At 45.0% G+C, this 26,534-nt stretch overlaps 1 protein-coding gene across 1 annotated transcript; it reads right to left on the reverse strand.

Moving 5' to 3' along the window:
- Positions 1-829: 829 nt before the first annotated feature.
- DDX52 (DExD-box helicase 52) lies at positions 830-26,534 on the reverse strand. Its single transcript, XM_056865039.1, has 15 exons — positions 26,430-26,534; positions 24,695-24,941; positions 23,214-23,350; positions 20,866-21,051; positions 19,529-19,672; positions 17,957-18,068; positions 17,794-17,866; positions 16,385-16,588; positions 14,821-14,911; positions 13,852-13,974; positions 12,832-12,982; positions 9,464-9,539; positions 6,398-6,469; positions 4,718-4,810; positions 830-992 (listed from the first exon to the last, which is right to left on the reverse strand). The coding sequence occupies exons 1-15, from the start codon at positions 26,514-26,516 to the stop codon at positions 914-916; spliced, it is 1,875 nt and encodes a 624-aa protein (XP_056721017.1). The 5' UTR covers positions 26,517-26,534; the 3' UTR covers positions 830-913.

The raw sequence follows: 26,534 nt of genomic DNA on the forward strand, positions 1-26,534 counted from the left end.
CATGTCAGATCTAGAGGATCTGGGCTGATGTAAGAGTCTGTAATGGCCTGCAGCAGCAGTGTAAACTGGAAGGAACCAGATATGGCCGGAAAGGTGATGTAATGCTATGGGTGTAGCAGCAGGTGGCCTGGTGCATATCTGATGTATAATGTGTATATAAGTGTGTAGCCTCTAGGGCTCTGTGTTGGTGAGTTAAGGAGGGCTAAGCCGGAGGCTATGTTGGAATGTGTTACTGATTGGAAGTGTATGCTGGAGATTTGATGCACTGTAAATAAACTGAGCACTTTTCTAATAGTCAACGTCTGGTGGAATGTCTTGGGACAACTGACTAAGCACGCTGAAACTCGCGATAAGAACATGTTAATGTACATACAGACTGTATATACAGACTATAACAAAACCATCTGGGGGACAAATTTATTCTGAGAACACAAATATTATGGTCAACAGGAGCCACACTTGTGACTTCCTCCGAGTTACATAAAATCCATCCAGGAAAATGCGGTTGTTCTAGTCAAAGGATCCAGTTCTGAATGTTCTTTTATGTTCCCCTCCAAAGCTATTCCACAGCAGATTTTAAATTCTTCTCTGAATCCACAGCATCAAGCCTTCAATGTGATGATTAGTGTGTTGTTCTTGCGTTCTTGCTTCCATTTTCCGCCCTATGCTGATGCTGCCTCACCCTTGGGAAACAGGGCACGATGACCCGGAGGAGGCATGAAGCTTGGCAGAAATGTTGCGGGCTGGGGAATGTTTGGCTCCCTAGCAAGATGGGCAAGGATGAAGTTTGCCTTTGTTGTCAAAGAGAACCAACAGGAAGGTCCCCCCGCCTCACAAGTCCATCAACAACCCCTTGAGATTCCTGAAACCACCATTCCTACAAATATGGAATCCTTTTATCTTGACTGTGTCATCAATTTTCTGGAACAGTTTGTGACTGAGAATTGTTATTTTTAGCTTTAGCTTTCTTTACATCCTTCTTGGAGATTATCCTAAAGCAGGGAGGGGAGAGAACAAGTGCCAGGTTAGAAGAACGTTAATGCACCCAACTAATGTATCCAACTATAAACATCTCAAAATCAAACCAACCACTGGCTTCAGAGGAGCCTTTAATTCTTCAATCAACACAATGTAAATGGCAGCTCTGTATTAACCATGAGCCCTGCAGAACCAAGTAAGTGCATGTAGCTGCTATATATAAAGTAGAAGCTAGAATGAAAAAGCCAACTGGTTTTGAGGAGGAGGGCAACAAAGATGGCGAGGGGTCTGGAGACCAAGCCCTGTGAGGAAAGGTTGAAGGAGCTGGGTATGCTTAGCCTGAACAGAAGACTGAGAGGGGATATGATAACCATCTTCAAGTATTTGAGGGGCTGTCATATAGAGGATGGTGCTGAGTTGTTTTCTGTTGCCCAAGAAGGCCGGACCAGAACCAACGGGTTGAAATTAAATCAAAAGAGTTTCCGTCTAGACATTAGGAAGAATTTTCTAACAGAGTGGTTCCTCAGTGGAACAGGCTTCCTCAGGAGGTGGTAAGCTCTCCTTCCATGAAGGTTTTTAAAAAGAGGTTAGATGGCCATCTGTCAGCAATGCTGATTCTGTGACATTAGTCTCCAGTTAAAGGGACTAGGCAGGTAGGTGATGTGAAAGACCTCAGCCTGAGACCCTGGAGAGCCGCTGCCAGTCTGAGTAGACAATACTGACTTTGATGGACCGAGGGTCTGATTCAATATAAGGCAGCTTCATGAGTTCATGTGATCATGATGAGAGGGACGGCATCTTGGCCATCTTCTGTTCACTAGGGGTGTGTGGGGGGGAGGTAGTTGTGAATTTCCTGCATTGTGCAGGGGGTTGGACTTGATGACCCTGGTGGTCCCTTCCAACTCTGATTCTATGAAGAGGCCAGATGAAAGGGTGTTCATGCAACTTAGGCAGAATCCATACTGTTTCTATGACCTGTTGTTTAATTGCCATTTACCTGGGTTTGGAACTCTTAGTTTCTGTGAACGTTCAGGTGGTCAGAGTTGGGATGCCTTGTATAAAAAGGATCCCAAATAATTTCCTAATCCTGCCCCAGAGGAGCCAAAGAACGTGGTATTTCTGGCCAGGGATGGGTGTGGGTGTCCCATCCCTTCTCTAACTTCAGCAGAAGTGCAGTCTCCCATTTCTAACCTCATGTTCTAAGAATCCACCTATTTATCACATTTTAATCTCAGAAATTTATGATGGATCTCCTCCCTTCATTTCAATCCCTCTGAGGTAGTTTATGCTGATGGACCAAGTTCACTGAATGATCTTTATGGCTTTGCAGGGATTTGAAACCTGGTCAAAATCAGCACTCTTCCCCCCTGGAACACACCGCCTCTTCGAGTAGAAGCTCAAATATGAAGAAATTCTTCCCTCTTCCCATATGGTTTCCTCTGATTCTACACTCTACTGGCACATGCAAATAAAGCCCATGTTTGAGGCTGCCCCAAGCCACTAGTATTCAGTCTGCCAAGGTCAGCCTAAGGAAGTGAACTTTCCACAGCCACAACCGTCTTCCGACCTGAAGTACTGATGGGGGAGAGGGTGGAGGAATGGCAGAGGAGCCAACACCATTGTCGAGATTGTGGGAGCCAGAAGATACATAACTCAGGACAGACTGCTGTGATCGCAGCACCGGCTGAAGGTTTTAGTTGTGCATATACTGTGATGGACAGAAGGGTGGTAAAAGCTTGGGAAAGGCCTTCTCTCAACCCTGAACATCGCAGGGGGTCAGGCTTCCTAACAGTTCAAATTTATGGCAGAAAGCCGGGGTCTCCATCTCTAAGCCAGCTGAGATGGACTCAGATAAAGGTGCAGTGGAGAAGCACAGAAGCCCCACACCTAGGAGATTTTAGGCACTATTCATTTCTGCATAACAAAGCAGCAGTTTGTTTACATGCTTTTCAGTGGTCAGAACCAATCTGACATAAGATGTCCTTTCGGGAATTTCCTCTCAAGGTCAGCCTCATCCATTCCCATTCGGCTTCCTCCTCAGCGAGTCCTCGGGTGCCTGCCATCCATGCTGTCGTCTGGCAAGCTGACAGCATCAATCCAGTTGTGGGCAGATGTTTGGGAAACAAGCCATTCCATTCAGCCCAGAGACGACCAGTCACATATCATTTCGGACACTGTGCCCTGGATTACAAACTCCCAACATGGGGATGCTCAGAGACATGTCTTGTCACGCGAATTCATCAAGCATCGGGTAGCAGGACAAGATAATTTAAAGCCCCGCTACTTAAACAAACTGGGCCCTGCATATTTTATAGATCATCTCCTCTCTGTCCTGTTATGATCACCAAGACTGACTGACCTCCACAGTGCCACTATGACAAATGAACTGGAATATCAAATACAGAGATGTACTTGGAAGCTAGACAGCTTTAACAGGGGATTAGACAGGATCACGGAAGATAGGTCTATTAGTGACTACTAGCCATGGTGATTAAAGTGAGCACATTCAGAAGCAGTAAACCTCTGAATCCCAGTGCTAGGAGGCAACATCAGATGCTGTGCCCTGTTGCTGGATCGTCAGTACCTGGTTGGCCACTGTGGGACAGGATGCTGGACTAGATGGACCACTGGTCGGATCCAGCAGGGCTCTTCTGATGTTCTTATGAAGCTGCTTTCTGTAGTTCATCAGAGCCCTAGCCACAGCACATTTCAGAAGCAACACAACACTCTTCTCCAGGCAACAGCTGGGCCAGAGCTACTCCAGGGCTCAGCAAGGAGATGCATTTTTAAACTGCCTCTAAGGTCCAGAGCCTCCAATGTATTGTTCCAATGAATAAGATATGCTCAGAGGCTGAGCTCCTATGCAAGGACTCAAGCTGAGGCATGTGCTCAGAAGGAAAAGCACAAAATACATGTGGCTCAGACTAGCACTGGGCTGCCTGGACAAATGGGAGCAGTGTACACATACTCCATCTGTCCCACTGACAGTGCCCTATTGCCGGACTCCAGTCTCTGATAAATCACTGCCTCTTCATGTCCCTGATTTTTACCATTTGGAGATGCCTTGTTTAAGGTATGTGAGCTCAAGCTGCTAAAGCTGTTGTTCATCAACCCCCCCTGCCCACACCCAGACTCTAGCCGTTAAATCTCTGACTGTATGGTAGCTCTACTCCAGTGCATAGAAATGCATGCATTAAGGCTGTGTAGCAAAGCAGGCTATTTCACACACTGTGGAGCATTTTGGATAACAACTGCAGGACTGTTACATTTTTCTAATATATTTTTAATAAAACGAATGCACACCCCATTTGCTTGTGAATTAGCACAGAGCAAGCTAAGGGCAAAGTCAATGCTGGTGAACCAGAGCCCAGAAGCAAAGCCTAGGAGCAGTCACCCAGCTTTCCTACTTACAACAAGACCACTGCACACATCCCTACTTTCATCTACAAATCAGAGGGTTATGAGCTTCTCTTTTCTCTCTTGCTTTCCCTCTGCCTGTTTCTGCACAGAATCACATAACAGAGTTGCTGCTCTTTCCCAAATGCCTTCGCCATAAGCACATAAGCGCAGCTGTGCTGGATCAGGCCAGCGCTTGATGTGGTCCAGCCTCCTGTTTCACACAGTGGCCAACCAGATGTTCCCTTCCCACTGAAAGCTTACAAGTAGAGAGGCTAAAGCCTCCCCCAGCTGGTCCCCCCTCCACACACTAACAAAGAATATAAAAGAATGCATTACTTACCTCTTCCTCTTGGCTTTCCCCTGCAAGAACCGAGGGGACGTGACGATGTGTTCCCTTTCCAACGGCTTCTTAATCAGCTTCTTCTTTTGCTTGCTGAAAAATGGCACCCGGGGTGGGGTGGAGAGAGGCATATTTGAAAGTCACTGAAGACAAGTTTCAATGAGCATGTGTTCATTAAAAACAAAGGAAGATTGTTTAGCTAGGAGGGTATATAATGCAAACCTTATAACAGGCAGCTCAAGGGAAGAGCGGAAGAAGAGTTATGCAAGTCCAGAGAAGGAGCCCAGGAAGAGGGGAAGTGGCGGGCGGTGGGGGTGGGAGAGTGGTCACAAAAGAGCTGCCCCTGCTGCCAATGGCAAGGAAGTCGCCCGCAAGGCCACTCACAAGGAGACCTGCCCAATCCACACTTACAAAGAGTTGAGGGCTGGTTCTCCCCACCGCTGGCATCTCCTTCAAGGCGCCTGGCCTCGTGCCCCTATGGAGTGTCTGGCCCAGCACACCAGCAGTGCCACCATCCCCCCCTGTAAAGTGCAGAGTCTTGCATGCTGTCTGCTGCCAGGGAAGGTGGTCAAGCCCCCGGCCTTGGAAGGCACCTAGTCCTTCACCAAGCACACTGGTAACAAATGATGCCTCACCCCCATCCTTATTTAATTCATTCATACCGCCTTTCTCCCCAATGGGGACCTAAAGCAGCTGATGTCATTCTCCTGTCCTCCGTTTTATTCTCACAACAACCCTGTGAGGTAGGTTAGGCTGAGTGTGTGCGACTGGCCCAAGGTCACCCAGTGAGCTTCCATAGCATGAGTGGGGATCTGAAGTCCACAGACACGGCCCTCAAAATAGCCTGAACTGACCCTAGAAGCTAAAATGACTGAGGCTGTCGTACTTTGGTCACATTATGAGAAAAGTCACAGGAAAAGACAGTCATGCCAGGAAAAGTTGAGGGCAGCAGGAAAAGAGGATGACCCAACAAGAGATGGATTGACTCAATAAAGGAAGCCACAGCCCTCAATTTGCAAGATCTGAGCAAGGCTGTCAAAGATAGGACGTTTTGGAGGACGTTGATTCATAGGGTCGCCATGAGTCGGAAGCGACTTGACGGCACTTAACACACACACATTCTACCATGAAGCTCAGGATGACACAGACAGTTCTCCCTCTGCCTTATCATCGCACAACCCTGCAAGGGAGGTTAGGCTGAGAGAGACTGGCCCAAGGGGAGCTTCAATGGCTGAATGGGGGATGCAAACTCTGATTTCTCCAGTTCCACTGTCACTACTGCACAATCATTGCTCTGAACACAATCCTGTTCCCCTCCTTGCTAGGTTACTGTTTTATTTTTTTGGTAGAGAGACTCCAGCTCCGCATTCCTTGAAACAGGCAGAATTAAACCTCATCCAGAGCCTCATACAACAGAACAATTCTGTAAAATAGTTATCAGGCTGCTGCTGTGGCCACATTAGTACAGTCAGACAGCACCTGCTTGTGCTTGAGACCCAAACACCCAGGGCTGCAGCGTGATGTCTCCAGAGCTGCCGTCTGAAGTTGCAATTTGGTGCATCAGCAACTGGCTCTAGCACAGTGAGCATGGCTGTCAATGAGGGTCCATAGAGTGTTTTTCGCCCACCCCCACCCCCCATTCTAGTGTCACCATTTCACTCCATCTAAAACATACCTTACCTTTGCAGTTTGTGAAAATGTTTTATGTAGTCTGGTACAGGACAGCCGGCTCGCTGAATAACACTGGCTATGCTAGAAGACCAAAAGAAAAGGTGTGTGTGTGTTAGAACAGTCAGATGCAACAATCCTCAGTAACTTTAGAAATTTTGTTTTGGTCTAGGAAACAGAAGGATGGAGTTAGAAGTACTGAATTAATCACTGCAGCTAAAGAGCCTGAAAAACAGTCAAGTCACACATCCAAGTCCAGGCTCAACTTTTATTTATTTACCTGCTTACCTTGCCTTTCTCTCCAACAGGGTCCTAAAATGGCTTACATCCTCCTCCTCTCCCCCATTGTATCCTCACAACAACCCTGTGAAGTAGGTTAGGCTGGGCCCAAGGTCACCCAGCAAGCTGCAATGGTAGAGTGGGGATTCGAACTTGCGTCTTCCAGATGCTAGTCCAACACTCCTAACCACTACACCCTGGTGGTCCCTTCCAACTCTATGATTCTATTCTATGATTCTTTGAAGTGTCAAACTGGCTCTCTTCTCAACTTCTCATGCAAATGAGAACCAATGCTGTTTCAGCAATTTTTTATCACAAACCTGCCACACATTTGCTCACTGCTCTGACCAAAGTGAACATCCCCTTAGCAGACCCCTCCAGCACTCAGTGCAACACAAGGACAGCCAGCCCCTGGCTCTCCTCCACCCAAGTTTGGAGGTCTGAGGAAGGACACTCACCTGGGCTCACACTGGTCTTCAGAGACAATCCAATGTTTTTGAAACTCTATGGCCATTTATGCAGGGTCAATTTTGATGCTCGCTCAAAGCTCTTTTTTTAAATACGACCTTTAAAATGCCTGTTCACAGTCCAGACGCAAAAGGAGAAATTCCTCCCTCCCACTGCCTGCTCCTTCATTCCTTCCATTAACAACCGCCATTTGCATAGCTAACACATAGCTGTGATTTTGCATGCTTCCTTGGGGGGATTCTTCGAGGCGGGAGCGGAGCAAACACAAAAGGTCACGTTAAAGGGGCTCTTAAGAAATGCGAAGCAGGTATGCGCCAGCTTCGCAGTCTTCCTGAATGACGGTTCAGCATGAAAAACTAAAAAAAAAAAAAAATAAGCAGGGCACTTCAGTCTGGAACACGCTGCTAATAACCAAGCATAAATGGCCTATATGATGTTAGATATAAGCCAGGGCCAGGTCTAAGGGCAATTACAAATTTGGGCTGGCTACCAAGCCTAGCTAAAATTTGTGGACACCCCCCCCCCCGCCCATGTCCCTGTCCTCGACAAACCCCATGCTCCAGCCCTTAGCAAGCTTTTGGACAATCCCCCAAGCCCTTTTCCCCAGAAATATTCACTCTGGCAGCATCTGCTTTTGCTTGACAGCTCACGGGGGAAAGCAGAAGCCGCTAGAGCAACTGAGGTATTGTTACAGAAAGAGGTTAGAGATTCCCACCAGAGGCGCATGGGTAAACTGGCTCATGTGTAGCAGATTACTTCTGGGGAGGCAGGAAGAAGGAGGGTTGAAATTGGAGGAGATTGGGGAAGGATCTTCAGATGGAGGGAGGGTAGGTGGGATAAACTCAGTTAATGACTAATCAGTGGGAATAGACAAATAAGGAAAAGGACGAAGAAAAAAACAAAGAAGGTGCCGGAGCAAAACGACGAAGCTGCTTCCCTAACAAGGCAGGACAGAAACTGGATCTAGTGGGTTTCCCGCCCAGGGAGACAGGAAGTTGAATTTTAGTCCTGCCTCCCTGGGCACGTGATGGTAATACCCGCAGTCTGCAAGATGCCCTTCCCCCAGAACGAGAACACAATGTCCTTCAATACCTCCACCTTCCCAACCACATTATCTCTGTCTTTTTAGGGTTTAATTTCAATCTGTACACTTTTATCCAGGTAATCACAGCAGTCAGGCAGCAATTCACAGCCTCTACCGTAACACCAGAAGCTTGGGATAAAGATGTATAGAGCTGAGCATTGTCAGCATATTGATGACATCCAATTCCAAAACTATGAATAATTTGCTCTAAGGGCTTTACATAGAGATTGAAAAGCATGGGGGATAGAATGTGGGACAAGACAGGTCCCACACTGATGACAACTGGTTTCCAATAGCAAGACTGCCTAACAAGGGGATGTTAGTTGGGAGGCACTACGTCATTTTCTTCCAACCATGTTTCTGTTATGCAGGCCAGGTCAATGTCTTCTTCCTGCAACATCTCATAGAGGTATTCAGTTTTGTGCTTCACTGATCTGGTACTGCACAATATTAGTGTAGACATGGGGAAATCAGGGCCCTTGTTTCATCAGCTCTCTTGATGCTACGGAGGTTAGACAGGCAGCGAGCAACCCTGGCCAGTGACCGGCCATCTATGATACCTACCAGCTCCCAGCCGCACTGCTGCTATTTACTGTTACAATTTAATACCCCACTCTCCCCAGCCAAGACCGGGCTCAGAGCAGCTTACAGGAGAGTAATAACCCATTTAATCAATAAAACCATTAAAACAGCATTTAAAATAGCCCTAAAGTTATAAAAAACCAATTATCCTAAAACCACTTAGGTGCCTCTAGGTGTAAAAAGTTTTAACTAGGTGAGCAGATGGATTAAGATACCACAACGGTGAGGGTTGGGAAACCAGCAATCATATATAGGAAACCATAGCCGGCCTAAACCATAGGTCTGGTGGAATAGCTCTGTTTTACAGGCCCTGCGGAACTCTTTAAGGCCCTGTAGGGCCCTGGTCTCACTCAAGAGGCTATTCCACCAGGCGGGAGCCAGGGCCGAAAAAGCCCTGGCCCTGGTCGAGGCCAGCCGAATACTCCTCGGGCCAGACACTACCAAAAGAGTCCTCCAGGGAACAAACCAGGAGAGGCGGTCCCGCAGATACGAAGGCCCCAGACCCTGGTGTTGTATGGGTACTTGCACTGCTCTGTTGTTTTGTGCTGGCCAATGGCCGTAACAATAAATGTATGTAAGGCCCCACACCTTATAAGGCTTTAAAGGTAATAACCTAAGCCACAATGCAACTTAAGTCAGCAGACACACCAAAGCTAGGGAAGTACCTTCTTAGCAACGGCTTGTCATCTTCAGTGAAGAAAGTGATTGCTTTTCCTGCACGTCCAGCTCTCCCCGTGCGGCCTGCCAGACAGGAGGACACTAAATAAGCGCTCTTTCAACATATAGAAGAAAACACTAGTGCTGTAACACAAAGTATAGGAAAAAACAGCACACGGGCTCACTATATACGAAACACTATGTTGAAATAATTTTCAAAAAAACAATTTATTTAGTGTTATTTTACATATATTAATCCACACACTATGTACAAACAAAATGCATTATTTATGCGAAAGGCTCTCATATAACTCAAAGCGAAAGAGACCAGAGTCTATAAAGCTCCGGAAGGATGACGAAATTGACGCTGTGATGAAACACTAGCCGGTTGTCACTGTGTGATCTGTCAGTGTTTTTTATCACAGCAATAACCCGAAGATCAGTGGAATGTCTTCACCCCGTGTGTCAGGGTGAGGGCCGGGAGACACCCGGCATCACGGGAAAGCAGGGAGGGAAAGCTCTATCTGGAAACGTTTTCACCAAAAAGCTTCATCAGCCAATTTCTCATAGAATGTGATCTCAAAAGACCTAATTCTGTTTTTCCAGCAGGATTCACAAAGAATTCTCTTTCAACATATGGCAATTCCTCTGGTACACAGAAAAGGGAATCACATACACAGAACAGCAGGCGACAAATACTGTCCATTAGAATAGGACTTCCCTGGTTCAAGCTTCAACGTGAACAGATTATTCCCTGCTGTCAGAGTAGCCATCAGCAAGTTCTCTGCCCAACAGTGGATTCTACAACTTTGTTAGAATTGGGGGGGGGGAGTAATTTAAAAAATGAACTTTTCATTCAATTGTGTTTGTGAATCAGACGGAACAATCTAAGCCAAAGAGAACAGAAAGGTCTCAAATATAACCCATGGAAGCGTAAAGCCAAGGTCCACCTACAGCTACGTTTTGCACGTACTAGAACATGAAGTGCCTCTTCCCGTATGAGCCATCCTGTGGGCAAGACCTGCTCAGAGTGCCTTCCTTGCCAGAAACAATGACCATGCCTTTCGGCTACAAGGCCTTTATGATTGTGGCTCCTTTCACATATCCTGCAGGGTGGGTGAGTCTATCATTATCTTTCAGAAAGCAAGGCAAAGTTGTTGTTCTGCTGTCTGTGAGTGCATGCGATGTACCTCTGCTTCTATCTCCAATGGTGCCGCTTAGTATATTTTAATGGTTATATCTTATTGAAGTGACTAGTGGAGTTCCTCAGGGATCTGTGGTGGGCCCTGTGTTGTTCAACATCTTTATAAACGATTTGGATGAAGGAATAGAGGGGATGCTTATTAAATTTGCAGATGATACTAAATTGGGAGGGGTAGCAAATATGGTAGAAGACAGAGCCAAGATGCAGCATGATCTTGACAGGCTGGAGAAGTGGGCTAGAACTAATAAAATGCACTTCAACAAAGACAAATGTAAAGTTCTGCATTTAGGTAGGAAAAATCAAATGCATAATTATAGGATGGGAGAGACTTGTCTGAGCAGTAGTGTGTGTGAAAAGGATCTTGGGGTCTTAGTAGACCAAACACTGAACATGAGTCAGCAGTGTGATGCGGTAGCTAAAAAGGCAAATGCAGTCTTGGGCTGTATCAACAGAAGTATAGTGTCCAGATCACACTAAGTGATGGTATCGCTTTACTCTGCTCTGGTTAGACCTCAACTAGAGTATTGTGTTCAGTTTTGGGCACCACAATTTAAGAAGGATGTAGACAAGCTGGAACGTGTTCAGAGGAGGGCAACAAAGATGGTGAGGGGTCTGGAGACCAAGTCCTATAAGGAAAGGTTGAAGGAGCTGGGTATGTTAAGCCTGAAGAGGAGAAGACTGAGAGGGGATATGATAACCATGTTCAAGTACTTGAGGGGTTGTCATATTGAGGATGGTGCCGAGTTGTTTTCTGTTGCTCAAGAAGGTTGGACCAGAACCAACGGGTTGAAATTAAATCAAAAGAGTTTCCGTCTAGACATTAGGAAGAATTTTCTAACAGAATGGTTCCTCAGTGGAACAGGCTTCCTCGGGAAGTGGTAAGCTCTCCTTCCCTGGAGGTTTTTAAGAAGAGGTTAGATGGCCATCTGTCAGCAATGCTGATTCTGTGATGCTGATTCTGTGATGATGAGAGGAATGCTGATTCTGTGATGATGAGAGGAAGGGCATCTTGCCCATCTTCTGGTCACTAGGTGTGGGGGGGAGGTAGTTGTGAATTTCCTGCACAGGGGTTGGACTTGATGACCCTGGTGGTCCCTTCCAATTCTATGATTCTACATGAAGCTGCCTTGTACTGAATCAGACCCTTGGTCCATCAAAGTCAGCATTGTCTACTCAGACTGGCAGCGGCTCTCCAGGGTCTCAGGCTGAGGTCTTTCACATCACCTCCTTGCCTAGTTCCTTTAACTGGAGATGCCGGGGATTGAACCTGGGACCTTCTGCATGCCAAGCAGATGCGCTACCACTGAGCAGCAGCCCCTCCCCATTCTATTCTATCTTTATCAATTCTGTTAGTTTTTAAACAGACGTTTAGTGACAGTACAGTTAACCTTGAGAGTCCTTGTGCTGGAAAAGAGAAACGATAATAATGATGATGATGTGTCATTGTTAAGGGTTCCATCTTCTTTAGGATCTGCTTTCTACTGAGTTTTTAAATAGATGTTTAGTGACAGTACAGTTACCTGGAGAGTCCTTTTGGTGGAAAAGAGAAATGATAATAAGGTGTCAATTTTAAGTGTTCCATCTTTTATAGGATCTGTTTTTTTCTGAGCTAGTCTATCTAGCTCACAACTGTCCCCAGTGCATAGGTGTTGTTTATGCTTAATTTTTTAAAACAACATAAATTCTGCACCTAGGCAACTCAACTTTTTGTGGCAAGAAAAACTGAATTCTGCACTCTGTATAGGAATATGCACATTGAAGCAATAAACTATTTTGCAAATTTTATTCAGATTTTCTTGTCATAGGGAGTTACAAACCCGTTCTCAAACACTAGCGACCTTTCTGACTTCTGAGGTTTCACATTGTTTTAAAGTATATCTCCCCAATCCATGAGGGCCAGAATCGGGATTTTTTAAAAGTGAAAACTGAAGACTGCCTGTGGAATCATGGTGCACACACACAGCTTCACCACTGCCCGTGTCAGCCCAGGCTTCTCAACAGCAAGAGTTTCCCCAGAGTTCTGCTAATCAGAGACTTTTCTTGAAAGCTGGAGATGCTAAGGATTGGCTCTAGGGCCTCAAACAAGCAGCAGAGGTCCTCCACTAACATGCTTCCCCACCAGTCAGCTCAAACAAAGAAGAGTTCCAGGATGAAACCCGCATCTCTACTCACCGATCCGGTGAATATACTCCACAGCACTACTTGGGAAGTCATAATTGAGGACCATATTCACTCCTTTGAAGTCAATTCCTCTCGCTAGCAAAGCGGTGCAAATCAGGACCCAGATCTTCCCTGCCCTGAAACTCTGGACAATGTTCTCTCTCTAGGGAGACAAATATTTTAAAACAACCCCAGTAAAAACAAAGCCCAGACAGCAGCTTCTCACATGCATCAGGCACTGGGATGATGGGCAACGGCTTGTGTTTTGATGCTCTGGGTAGGCTACTCCCTTCCCTGATTCCCGTTTCCTCATGCATGCTTATCTTGAAATTGAGCGGACAAATTAAAAAGAAAAAAAACCTTTGCACCTGCCTCGGTTAAGTGTGGAACTCAGTGCCACAAAACGTGGGCCCTGGACCAATGGCTGCCTTTTAAAAGATCAGACCAGCTCTAATGGCCTCTAACCTCTGTAGCTAAATAGAACAGGCAGAGGCAATATACCGCCAAACAGGCAAAGCCGGGGACAAAACAAAACAAAGGAGAATGGTTGTTTTTTGTGAGACTGAGAGGCTTTGGGCTGACCACAGGGGGACAGGGGACGCAGGACTAGCTGCATGGGAGTCCAAGTCCAACTGCCTCCTCCTCTACTCTCTTCTTGCCTGAACTAGTAGAAGAAGAGTTGGTTTTTGTATGCTGACTTTCTCTACCACTTAAGGGAGACTCAAACCAGCTTACAATCACCTTCCCTTCCCCTCCCCACAACAGACACCCTGTGAGGTAGGTGGGGTTGAGAGAGCTCTAAGAGCTGTAACTTGCCCAAAGTCACCCATCTGGCTTCGTGTGTAGGAGTGGAGAAACAAATCCAGTTCACCAGATTAGCCTCCACTGCTCATATGGATGAGTGGGGAATCAAACTTGGTTCTCCAGATCACAGTCCACCGCTCCAAACAACCACTCTTGACCACTACACCACGCTGGCTCTCCAGCTTGAAGGCACAACCGCCTCTGGACTCGGCAGCCTCAGAGCTCTACCTGCTGCTGCGTTCGGTCTGCATGAATGACTTCCACATTGATGCCCTCGTAGATGAGCTCGTGGAAAAGCTCTTTCGCCCGCTCAATGGACTGGACGAAAACCAAGACAGGAGGCGTGAAGCCCTGCAGCAAAGAGAGGGAGGAAGAAAGCACAACTGAGCGGGTGGCTGACTGAAAACACAGGCAGGGAGTCCAGCCAAGTGCGCCAAGAATGATGTTATCGAGCTGCTGAAATCAAGAGGGCTGGGAGATGGGACCTTTGGCTTAGGCAGGCTCTTAAGCTGCTGGACGTTAAAATAACTAAAGCCCTCCACTGCCAGGACTGCCTCCTTTGGAGAAGCCTGTCTGAGGCCATGGGGAGAGTTCTCTGAAAACTCTTCTGATTTTAAAACCCTAAATTCTATGCCATGTATTTCATGATATTTTTCACCTCACCCTTGTACAGAACAGGCGGAGAAGAGAGGGAACCTCTCAAAGATTGTCCATGTACAGGAATTGCCTTGAATCATAGGCTGGAAGGACACATGTGCAACAGAATGGAGTGGACTATACTGCTTCAGACTCCATATGAGGGAGCTCCAGAATTTTTTTAAGTTTTAAAAGCTCTCCCTGCATGTCAATATCTAGTGTAAGTTAGATGACTAGCCTAGAACTTGCCTCTCCCTGTGCTAGTTCTCTGCTTGCAGGGAAATTTTGTTATGAGAGAAGAAGCTGCCTGAAGTGCTACAGCCTTCTCTACAGCCCCTTTTATTTCTCCACTTAAAAGATCTAGCAGTAGGTTATATGAAAGACCACCTGAGATCCTGGAGAGCTGCTGCCAGACTGAGTAGACAATACTTTGACAGACCAAGGGTCTGATTCAATATAAGGCAGTTCCATGAGTTCACTGGATCCAGCCTCAGTTTTATTAACAAGCATATATAAATCACCAGGTGCAAAGGAGCCATAACAAGCAAACCCCAAAACTACCTTTTTCACAAGGTCTCTCACTGCTAGCAGTTTCCCAGTCTCCGAGCCTACAAACAAGAGCTCCTGATCTACTGTCTCCGCTGCAGAGTTTCTGGAATCAAAAACAAAGAACTCAAACAGAATTATTGAAGAAGGAACTGCCTATGCAATAAAAGACATTCTACCCTCCACCACTCCCAGCTCGATAGCTGTTCATAACTACTAAAGGGCACAAACACTTTAAAAACACAGTACATGGCAGCAGAGTATGGCCTTTCTTCTCTCTCCTCGGAGATGCTAAGATATGAAAACATCAACATTATTAACAATAATACTTTAACATTAAGCTGCCCATATCCAGAAAGCAAGTGGACTGTGTCAAACTTTGATTCTGCCCAAGCACAAGACACAATGGCAACTCATAAGGTTGATAGACTTAAACCACACAGACCAGACACGTTTCAGTCTACAGGCCTTCTTCAGTGGTCAAATAAAAACCCATTTAATGCACACACAAGTAATATACAATTGTATGACCATATATAGATAAATAACTTTATACGAGCCCAGGCATGTGTATATGATGTATAATATATTTCAAATTAGAAATCCCTCTAGGTAAGTTGTTCTACACTGGGCTGTATTGGTCTCTCATACAGAGTGTTCAAGCAAGTATCAACCTGGTAAAGCAGTGCTAACTGATGATCCAGGACAGCTCTAAATATATAGTCTATATATGGTAATACAACTGTATATTACTTGTGTGTGCATTACATGGGTTTCTATTTGACCACTGAAAAAGGCCTGCAGGCCGAAATGCGTATGGTCTGTGTGGTTATGTCTATCAACCTTATGAGTTGCCACTGTGTCTTGTTTTATCATTTTAAATGTTTTTAACTTTGATATAAACACCTTAAAATAAAAATATTTTTCTATTATATAATTTTACAGTACCTTTTCCACCCAACCGTGGGTACCTAGCTTTTGGTTTTTTAAGGTTGGGTTTCTACCCCCTTTTTTTGTTCAGCAAGCACAATACAGGCCAACACACAAACACACAGAGGCACCCCGATTAAGCATGGCCTGTGGTGTGCTTTGAAGCAGTCAATGAAAAACATAATGAAAATAACTCAGCAAATATGAAGAATCTAGAAGCCCTGTCCAAGTTTCCACAACATGCTAAAGCTGTTTTGCAGCAAGATCAAAACCTAAATTGAAAAAGGGGTTGTCTCTTCTACAATGCAAGTAACCACAACAGAAACCTCCAGGAACAGAAAGATGATGAATAGACCAATGTGAGGAACCAAGTTTCAGAGAAGGAAACCATAGGACAGGAGACCTTTCATAAGCAATGGGCATACTGAGGAAGAAATCAGGAATGGTAGTTGGCAACGCAACAAATTCATACAGACCTAACCCACAATTGGCCTCAACTCGATATGCTGAAGACACAGATAACATTTGGGGCTCAGCTTCTAACCACTACACAGAAGCAAGAGAGCCAGACAACCTCGCAGATACTGCAGAGAAGGATCATGAGAACCTACCATGAGAAAAGAAGGTGCCACTCAGTCTTCACACTTACCTTGCTCCAATAGAGACCGAAATGACGTTGTCCAAGTTCAGCTTACACCACTGCTCCACATCATGTGCGAACGTTGCGCTGAACATGGCCCTCTTGACAAGAGGGGAGGTGCAAGCCAGAAAAATGGTGGCCAACTGGTCTCGGAACCCCGTCTTCCCATCTTCAAACAACTTGTCTGACTCGTCGACTACGAGCCACTCGACCCTAAGGCAGGCCAGAAGGATGCCATGAATTACCTTCCTCCATTTGAAAATGGAGGCCCTTGTGGTTTGGGAGGAATGGTCAGTATTGCTGCGTTAAGAACATTCCCAGGTAAGCAAAAGGACCCAACGTTGGAGGCATTTGTGATCCCCACCCCAGGTTGGAAAGCCCTGACTTTATTACATTTTTATCCCTTCTTTCCCTCCAACTATTGCATGGTCCTAAGCATCAGATGACAGGAAATATGACAATTCAAATGGTTCCTTGGGAAGGGACTCACAGCAGAATGCCTGCTGCCCTCACTCTCATGGGGGCCTTCAGCTGGAGCGGTGATGGGGGGCCGGTGCTGACAATATGTCATCACTAAAATGTTTCTAATTCTGCAACAACATCGACCACTGGTCCATCTGGTCCAATACTGGCCGTGGATCTCCAAGTCTTAAGCCCAGAGCTTCTAGGCCTGCTGATGGAGATGCTTTTAATTGGTTCTACCACAGATATAGTACATACGCTTTGCCTTAGAGAAACTGCCATACCCCTCCTGGGCCAAAAAAAGTAAGTCCTTAAGGCTGAAAAAAACAAACCCAGGTTCAAAGTGTATTAGGATGCTGGATAACCTTTGAAGGCAAACAGAGGCTTTCAGCAGGATTTCCAGCACTCAGGGAAAAAATTGTTGACATTCTACTTGGCCGTCCTGGAATGCTAGCAAGAGTGAAAGAAAATCTGCGCAATTACGCTTAATTTGCATAGGCTGCAGAATTTGGATAAGAAGAAGAGCTGGTTTTTATATGCCGATTTTCTCTACCTTTCAAGGAGAATCAAACCGGCTTACAATCTCCTTCCCTTCCTCTCCCCACAACAGACACCTTGTGAGGTAGGTGGGGCTGAGTTCGAGAGAACTTTGACTAGCCCAAGGTCACCCAGCTGGCTTCATGTGTAGGAATGGGGAAACCAACCCAGTTCACGAGATTAGAGACCACCACTCATGTGGAGGAGCGGGAAATCAAACCCAGATCTCCAGATTAGAGTCCACCTCTCCTAACCACAACACCAAGACATAGACTCAAGATGTGCATCTGAAATATGCTGTACGCACTGCTCAATTCTCAGCCAATGTAACCGACACACAATTGGGTCAAGGCATCCCGTCTGCAAGGATCCTGAACAAACTGGCTCAGGCAGCTTTAAAAGGGAGCTCTATAATGTACCTGGACAAGTCTATTGCCGGAGGGTCTTGTTTCAGCAAATAAATAAGCCTGTTGGGAGTGGTCACCAGTATATCTGCAGGAAAACACACACACATTTAGGAACAAAGAGAAAAGGCAAGTTGACAGGATGCAGTCCATAAACCCAGATTTATACCCAAATTACCAAATTTATGGGAGGACTTTGGTCCAAAGTTCTTTGCAGCCTGGGTAGCTTTGTGGATCATATGAATCCGGAAGCCCATCCCTTCAGACAGCGTCACCAGTTCTCTGTGGGTCTACAAAAGAAAATGATCACAGGCTTAACTGCCTGTAGTGGTTCTTGGAGGAAGCAAAAATAAGCAGGTGGAGGCTTCACACCACAGTGGAGCAGCACCTGTGCCGAGGATTCAGGGTCAACCCTCCAGCATCTCCAAAGGGCTTGGAGTAGCAAAGCTTGTCAAGGCACTCTCTTGAATACAAGACACAGAAAGTGGTTCCAGGGAATAAAATTCTAATCTGACAGTCTGAAATTTACTCTAATTATCTCATTTATACCCTGCTCTTCTTTTGAGAAGTAAAGAGTCGCTTAGATGGGGCTCCCATCCAAACCCCACTAGGGAGGGATTCTGGCTCTGCTTGGCATGCAGAAGGTCCCAGGTTCAATCCCCAGCATCTCCATTTAAAAAAAAACAAGTAGTTGGTGATGTGAAAAGACCTCTGCCTGAGAGTCGCTGCCAATCTGAGTAGACAATGCTGACCTTGAAAAAACAACGGTTCTACTGATTCAGTTGAAGGCAGCTTCCTGCGTTCACTGTCCTCCTTAACTTGAAGGCATGAAGCAATCTTGCACTTATGGAAGAAAAAAGAGGGGAATAAAACCCAACCTAATATAATTTATTCGAAGCGCTATGTAAAGGGTTAAAATATTTAAAAAACATTAAATTAGCTCAACGGCATTTCCTAGGGCAGGGGTCGGCAAACTCATTAGTCAAAAGAGCCAAATATCAACAGTACAACGATTGAGATTTCTTTTGAGAGCCAAATTTCTTAAACTTAAACTATATAGGTAGGTACACTGTTTATTAACTTAATAAACTTTAATTAAAGTTTTAAGTCTTAATTAAACTATAGGTACACATATACAAACCAGTATTACAACTAGAACCTATCTGACCAGATGTTTGAGTAATTGGTAATGATTTTACAATCTATACACATGCCTGGTTTGATTTGAACTGTTTGTGTATGTATGTATGTATTTCTGTAAATGTGTGCAGGCTTAACATGGTTTTTATTAACCACTGATGAAGGCCCAATAGGCCGAAACACGTTTGGTATGTGGTTACAGGTATCAGCCCTAGGAAATGCCATTGTGCTATTTTAATGTTTTTAAATATTTTAACCCTTTACATAGCGCTTTGAATAAATTATATTTTCAGTATTGATATACATATATTTTTTCTTTCTTTCTACCCAACCTTGGGTACCCAGCAATCTTGCACTTAGCCAGAGCAGACTGGCCCATGGAACTCAGTCCAGTCTATTGTGATTGGCAGCAGCTCTCCAGCGACTCAGGCAACGAAAAGTCCTCCCCAAGACTTGCTCCCAGGGTCCCTTTAACTGAAAGTGCTGAGGATGGAACTTGGGGCCTTTGGCATGCAAGCGTGGGCTGTACCAATAAGCCGGGGCTATCCCATAAGATCACAGACACAAACTGCCCTCTGACTGACTTGTTCACAATTCTTAATCATCATACCTGATTGGTCAGCTCCCGCGTGGGTGAAATTATGAGAGCTCTGAAACCTCTGTTCATAGGCTGCTTCAGGTGCACTAGAATAGGAACGGAAAAGGCCAGGGTCTTTCCAGAGCCGGTGGGGGCACAAGCCAGAAGTTCACGACCCTAGTGGGGAGGGAGTGGGGAGAAGGGAAAAAAACAAAGACAAAGCTAGATAATTTGCATAGCACAAACAAACATGCAGCAGTAAATCAAATCTGGCATGAAAATGAAACAAGTATAAAACAGCAGCACTAACATGGAAGGTAAAATGCCACAGGGGGGGAACTGAGTAAGTACTATTAGATTTATTTATTCATTAACATCCTTAATAGGGTCCCAAAGCAGCTTACATCATTCTCCTCTCCTCCATTTTAGCCTCACAGCAATCCTGTGAGGTAGGTTAGGATGAGAATGTGTGACTGGCCAAAGGTTACTCAGCAAGCTTCCATGGCAGAGCGAGGAGTCCAACCCGGGTCTCCTAGATCCCAGTCTGACATGCTTACCACTACACCAAAAAAGCAGCAAAACCTGGTGGCCCCAAAGACAAGGGATGGGTTTCTACATCCTCAGGGGACTGCACAGGTATACAGAAAAACATGACTTTATAAATTAACCCCTGAAAATTTCCAAAATTTTTTTTTTCCAAAAAAGGAGATAGAGAAATTAATCTTCATAAGACCTCAGGAGCTTTATAGAAACCTAGAGAGGGAAATCTGGCCATGGGGAAGAAGTTTCCAAAGAATTTGTTCCTTTCTATCCTGCAGTTCCTTACAGGTTGCCAACTTGTTGTTAATCAGGTCCAACAAGCTCCACAGTGCCTTTGGTAAAGATTACATTCACCTGTGCTTCAGTTTGTCAAGCAGATCCCACTGGGAGAAATGAGACAATAACCCCAGCCAAAGGCTGACACCTTCAGCCACCTGACTACAAGTGTTCTCTTTCACCCAAGACTCTCTGGGCCGTGTCAAGCACACAGCACATCTGGCACGTACCCTTCACACGTGGTTTTTTTAAAAAGTGCTTAACAGTGGGTATGTGCAATTATAAATCTACATGTGCAGGCACAACGTTTTCCTTCACAGAAAAATGAGGAAAACCTGCACACAAGGTACTTTAGACCATGCTGTCCTAAAGCTCCCACTCCTGTGTGCGTGTTTTCAAGCAATAGCTTCCCCATCCATTTAAAACAAAATTCATCTTTGCAAACACAACAGCCATCCCTCAACAATGCTCATGCAGACATTTGATGCTCACACCCAAAAAGGCTGTGTAGAACTTCACAGGTGACTCAGGGGAGAAAGAGAACTGGCACCCACATGAAGCATGACCGGAATGGCTTGCATCTGAATTGGCGTGGGAGACTGGAATCCAGCAGCCTCGATATTCTGAATGATCCTTGGGTGGATTTTGTATTCTTCCCTGAGTTGCTCAAATGTAGCAATTGGTTCTGGAAGATCTGTTCCTTGGATGTAAATCTTGTGCTGGTTTCTGAAATGGTTTACCTGGGGGGAAAGAGATTACAACACATGTTGCAGTAAAATGGAATTCCAGAAAAGAAGTCTTATCCTTTCTTAGGTCTCTTCTTTACAAAAGCACAAGATGTTTCTGAAATGGAAGCTTCCTGCTTCAAAATCTTTTCCTTCTAAATATAAAATTGGAAAACATTCATGCGTAATAGGACTCTAAATAGTTAACCGGCTATTTAAGCTGGCTGACTGCAACTTGTTCACACAATCTTGATTCAGAAGTTCATATTTTGGGATGGATACACTGGGTGGATGAAGAAAGAATGCTTGCTCCACGGAACTGTGAAATCTCTCTTCCAGAGACATTAGTGGAACCACTATCAAGATTCCGTGATCCGGGAGCAAGTATTGGCTCTTAATTCCAATTCAAACCCTGAATATGTGACTAAAAGTCCAACACTATATCTATTTTAAGGGACATTTGTCAACAGCCACATCTTCAGAAGAGAAGAGACAGTTCCAGTGGGGATGGAGGAATCCTTGAAGGGGAACTACTAGGCAGCAGCAGAAGCAGAAGGTGACACTGGCAGAGGATCTATAATAGACAACAACAGTGACAGATCAGCTAAACCTGTTTAGTACTGTGCAGAAGAAGGCAATGGTAAACCACTTCTGATCATCTGTTACCTTGAAAACCCAATGACATCACATTACTGGCAGAAAATAGTCAAGACTTGAAACAACTACTAATAAAGGTTAAAGCAAAAAGTGCCAAAGAAGGATTATAGAAGGCAAAACTAATGACTACTGGGGAATTACACAACTTTAAGGTTGACAATAGGGGTGTGCAAACCAAAAAAAATCCCTGTTTTTTCCCCGGCCAAAAACAAAAAGGAGCCATTTAAGCAAAGCCGAAATCCAGAAAAGGCTAACATTTTTGGCTTTTTTTCCAGCTTTTCGGCTTTTCCCACAGCCTCATGGAGCTGTTCCCTTTAACTTTTAAAGGGAATGGCTCAATGTTAGTCAATGGGAAATATTTGTGGGGCTCTGGGTGGGCTGTTTTTTGAGGTAGAGGCACCAAGTTTGCAGCATAGCTGCGGGTGACTCTCCTTACAAGAACACCCAAGTTTGTGTCAGGGTCCAATTTTAAGGGGACCCATTTTTTTGTCATTGGAAACAATGGAGAATGGATGGGGTGCTCTCTTTGGGGGGCCAAAAAATTGGACCCCTGACTCAATCTTTACCACTCGGGGGTTCTTCTAAAGAGAGTCACCTACAGCTACGCTACAAACCTGGTGGTTCTGCCTTAAACAACAGTCTATCCCCCCCAGAGCCTCACAAAGATTTCTCCATAGGGTTTAATAGATTTGAAAATTTTCAGATATTCAAAAAAAGCCTCAAAACACCCCATATCAGTATGGGGATTCAGCTTTTTCATATTTGTTAACCCAGAATCCGAAAAATACCAAAAAAAATTGTAGTCACCTCTAGCTGGCAATGAAGAAATTGAAATTGTTAAAAAAAAATATTCCTTGGCTCTATTTTCAACCAAAACGGAGACTGCAACCAAGAAATCAGAAGGAGATTGAGACTGGGAAGCCATGAAGGAGCTCGAAAAAAATCTTAAAGGTAAGGATGCGTCCTTGGCAACCAAGATAATTCATATTGTAGTATTCCCTATTATTATGTAGGAGGGTGAAAGTTGGACATGAAGACAGCTGATAGGAAGAAAGTTGATTCCTTTGACATATGGTGTTGGAGGAGAGTTTTACAAATATCCTGGACTGCCAAAAAAGCAAATAAACGGGTTCTAGATCTAATCAAGTCTGATCTTTCCCTAGAAGTTAAAATGACTAAACTGAGGCTATTGTACTTTGGTCACATTATGAGAAGTCACTGAGAAAGACAATCGTGCTAGGAAAAGTGGAAGCAGCAGAAAAAGAGGAAGACCCAACAGGGGATGGAGTGACTCAATCAAGGAAGCCGCAGCCCTCTGTTTGCAAGACCTGAGCCAGGCTGGTAATGATAGGACATCTTGGAGGTCATTAATTCACAGAGTCGCCATAAGTTGGAAGTGACTGGACAACACATACACACACACACAATTCCCAGCCACAAGAGCAAACCAACAGAAGTTTTATTCAATGTAATGAGTCAGCCAATTTCCTCACAGCAAACATTTCAAACAGCCTCCTCACCTTTTCTTGTCTGGCTCGTTCCAGTTTCTCGGCAGTGGGCTTCTCCTCCCTTTTTTTGGGCACACCAAGCTTTGCTTCCACAGCAGACATCCACAGCAGCCCATCATTTTCAGTTCCAGCAAGGAGTGGAGCCGTCTCTGAAAGTTTCAAGAACACCCACAGAGTACACTAAGACAAAGCAGCAGGAAATGAATGACAAATGCCTATGAGGGTTTCCACTTAAGAAATCCTACTGGATGGCTCCCTTTGCCTAAGAAAAAAGAGACAGGATTCCCTTTCTTGAGCATGTAGCATTTTACTGTAGCACGTAGACAGCCAGTGTGGTGTAGTGGTTAAGATGCGGGACTAGGACCTGGGAAACCCAGGTTCAAACCCCCACTCGCACCATGGCAACTTGATGGATGATCTTGAGCTAGTCACACTCTCAGCCCTGACCCTGGCTAGTATTTGGATGGGAGTGCTCCAAGGAATACCAGGGGCATGACATGGAGGTGGGCAATGGCAAACCACCTCCGAATGTTTCTTGCCTTGAAACATTCTTGCCTTATGGGGTCGCCATAAGCCAGCTGTGACTTGACAGGGGGAAAATAGCATGTACATTTTACAAGTTAAATATGGGAAATTACAGCAGTACTTTGATATACTTGAGGAACCCCTTCAATGGGGGGCTTTTATGCTCGCCAGGCTTAATGCCCTTCCTTCGGAGGTATTAAATGTAGGTAGATTCGGAGGTAGATTTAAAAATATTCCCTTTGAGAAAAGGTTATGTGTATGTGGCTTGAGTCAACATGATAAACTACAGCATATAATCTTAAATTGTCATCTGCACAACGGCCCTCGTAAGAAAACAATTCTACACTAGATTGATAAAATGAAATCTAGCCAAGAATCCTCAATATGCCGGTTTTTATTGAATGATTCTATTCCTGAAGTCACTTCAAAGGTGGCGGAATTTCTGAAGGAAGTCGCCAAAACTAGGACCAAAGTTTAAACTATATTTAAATTGGAAATGTGTGGACAGAAAATTTTGTACATTGCTTATGCTACATCTCTGATAGTCAGGAGGTAGCTGAAGACGGTTTTATTTAGGACTGCATTTGGTTACATTTAGTAAAAGTCCTGAGCAGTGATTTTAAATTTTGGTTTCATGTTTTTAATGTATTTTATTCTATATGTTCTATCTATGTTTGTAAGCCGCCTTGAGCTCTGTAAGGAAAAAAGGCAGCTAATAAATGTTCTGAATAAATAAATAAAACAGCATACATTGTGACTACTTTTCTCCCAGATAAGCCACATCAGAGCTGATTGTCTGGATACTCTTGGCTGTACAACAAAGCAAGAATAACTCTTCCTCAAAGAAAGAGTTACTCTTCCTCACAACCAGGAGGGGCTGTTGTTGTTTGGCATGTATAGCACCTTGAAGACATCCAAGTTCAACTGCAGAGAGAATGGGATCTTAAAACAAGCTGATTATCCATTACCTTGGGTCATTGTCTTTTTCTTCTTCCTCCTCCTCCTCTTCCCTTCTGTGCTTTGCTCATCTCTTTTTCTCTTGTTTGCAGCCCCACCAGATTCACTCATGTCATCTTCAGAGTGTACTTCAGATGACTGCTTGGCTTCATCTAGAGGCTCACTTGCTCCTGTGCCATTCTCAGAAGGCTTCAGAAGCTTTTTGCTTGCAAAGAAGTCAAGATCCGCCAGAAATTCTTTGTCCTTCTTTTTGATTACCTAGAATGGAACAGATTGACACAATCTCTCTTCAGTGAGAACAAAACACAGGGCTCAGTTTGAAACTGCATACTATTCCCCCAAACAAATAAAACACAAAAATCTCACATCAGTTAGCAGAAAATCTAAAGTATATTTAACTTATCGCTTTTTAGTATTTAAGTAGCAATATTGAGCAACTGGTTGTATTCCTTGGTTCTTGTAGGTTATCCGGGCTGTGTAACCGTGGTCTTGGAATTTTCTTTCCTGACGTTTCGCCAGCAACTGTGGCAGGCATCTTCAGAGTAGTAACACTGAAGGACAGTGTCTCTCAGTGTCAAGGGTGTAGGAAGAGTAATATATAGTCAGAAAGGGGTTGGGTTTGAGCTGAGTATTGTCCTGCAAAAGTATTGTCCTATAAGTATCAAGATAATGTGCTAATGAGGGTATGGTATGTTAATATGGAACCATTGTATCCTGAAGTGATCTGTTAATGTGTGTAATCCAAAACTAATCTGTATGGCTATTGTTGAATGTTGTCTTTGTCTGGAGGTTTTTCAGGACAGGAAGCCAAGCCTTATTCATTCTTAAACTCTCCTCTTTTCTGTTAAAGTTGTGCTGATGTTTATGAATTTCAATGGCTTCTCTGTGCAATCTGACAAAATAGTTGGTAGAATTGTCCAGTCTTTCAGTGTCTTGGAATAAGACCCTGTGTCCTGTTTGGGTCAGTCCATGTTCAGCCACTGCTGATTTCTCAGGTTGGCCAAGTCTGCAGTATCTTTCATGTTCTTTTATCCTTGTTTGTATGCTGCGTTTTGTGGTCCCGATGTAAACTTCTCCACAGCTGTATTCCATTGGTGCTTTGCACATAATACAACGACGAACCCAATTTTGCCAGGGAGAAGCCCACAGGCTCTTCTCCCAACTCACCCTGTTCCACCTCTTCCTTCGTCTCCTGGGCCTACCTGTGACAGCCATGACCCGCTTTTGAGTCCCAGCCCACAGCAGGATGCTGAGGTAGTTGCATGGACTGGTGCATGAATTCTTCTTCTGACTGGTGCAGAATTACATACCACATACCACATCGCTCCCCTGTCAAAAGCAGATTGAAAACCCGGCGTCCAACCAGGGCAACCTCTCTCCTGCTTTGCTGGTTTTCTACCTTGGGAGATGGCTTTTGTGCAAAGGAACAGTCAAAGCTGGAATCCGAATTCCAAAACGGCCTGCAGTCCATTCCTGCCGCCCGGGTGCTCCGTCCTATCCCACAGCACGTGTGAACCAGACTGAACACGCAACTAACCCTCTGGAACTCGCTTACTCCCAGGTTTGTTTTGAGAATTGAAAGGGCAAGAGAAAGGCCGAACCAGGGATGCCACCCTGAATATTTTTGGTGGGGACGCAGAATTTTTAAGATGTTACGCGAACGAGAAGGGACCCCCTGAACACGTGCAGAGTGCAGCCCCCCCCCCCGGGCGCTGGCAAGAAGACGCTGCGTGCGGGCTCGCCCACCTTGAACCGCTCCGCGTCCCCCCTGAAGCGCTTCACGTCGAACTTGGCGCCGGCCCCGAGTCTCCGGAAGAGCTCGTGGGAATCCATGCTTCTCGGGAGGGTTAC

Source organism: Euleptes europaea, chromosome 19 (genome assembly GCF_029931775.1).
Source record: "Euleptes europaea isolate rEulEur1 chromosome 19, rEulEur1.hap1, whole genome shotgun sequence".
Classification (NCBI taxonomy): domain Eukaryota; kingdom Metazoa; phylum Chordata; class Lepidosauria; order Squamata; family Sphaerodactylidae; genus Euleptes; species Euleptes europaea.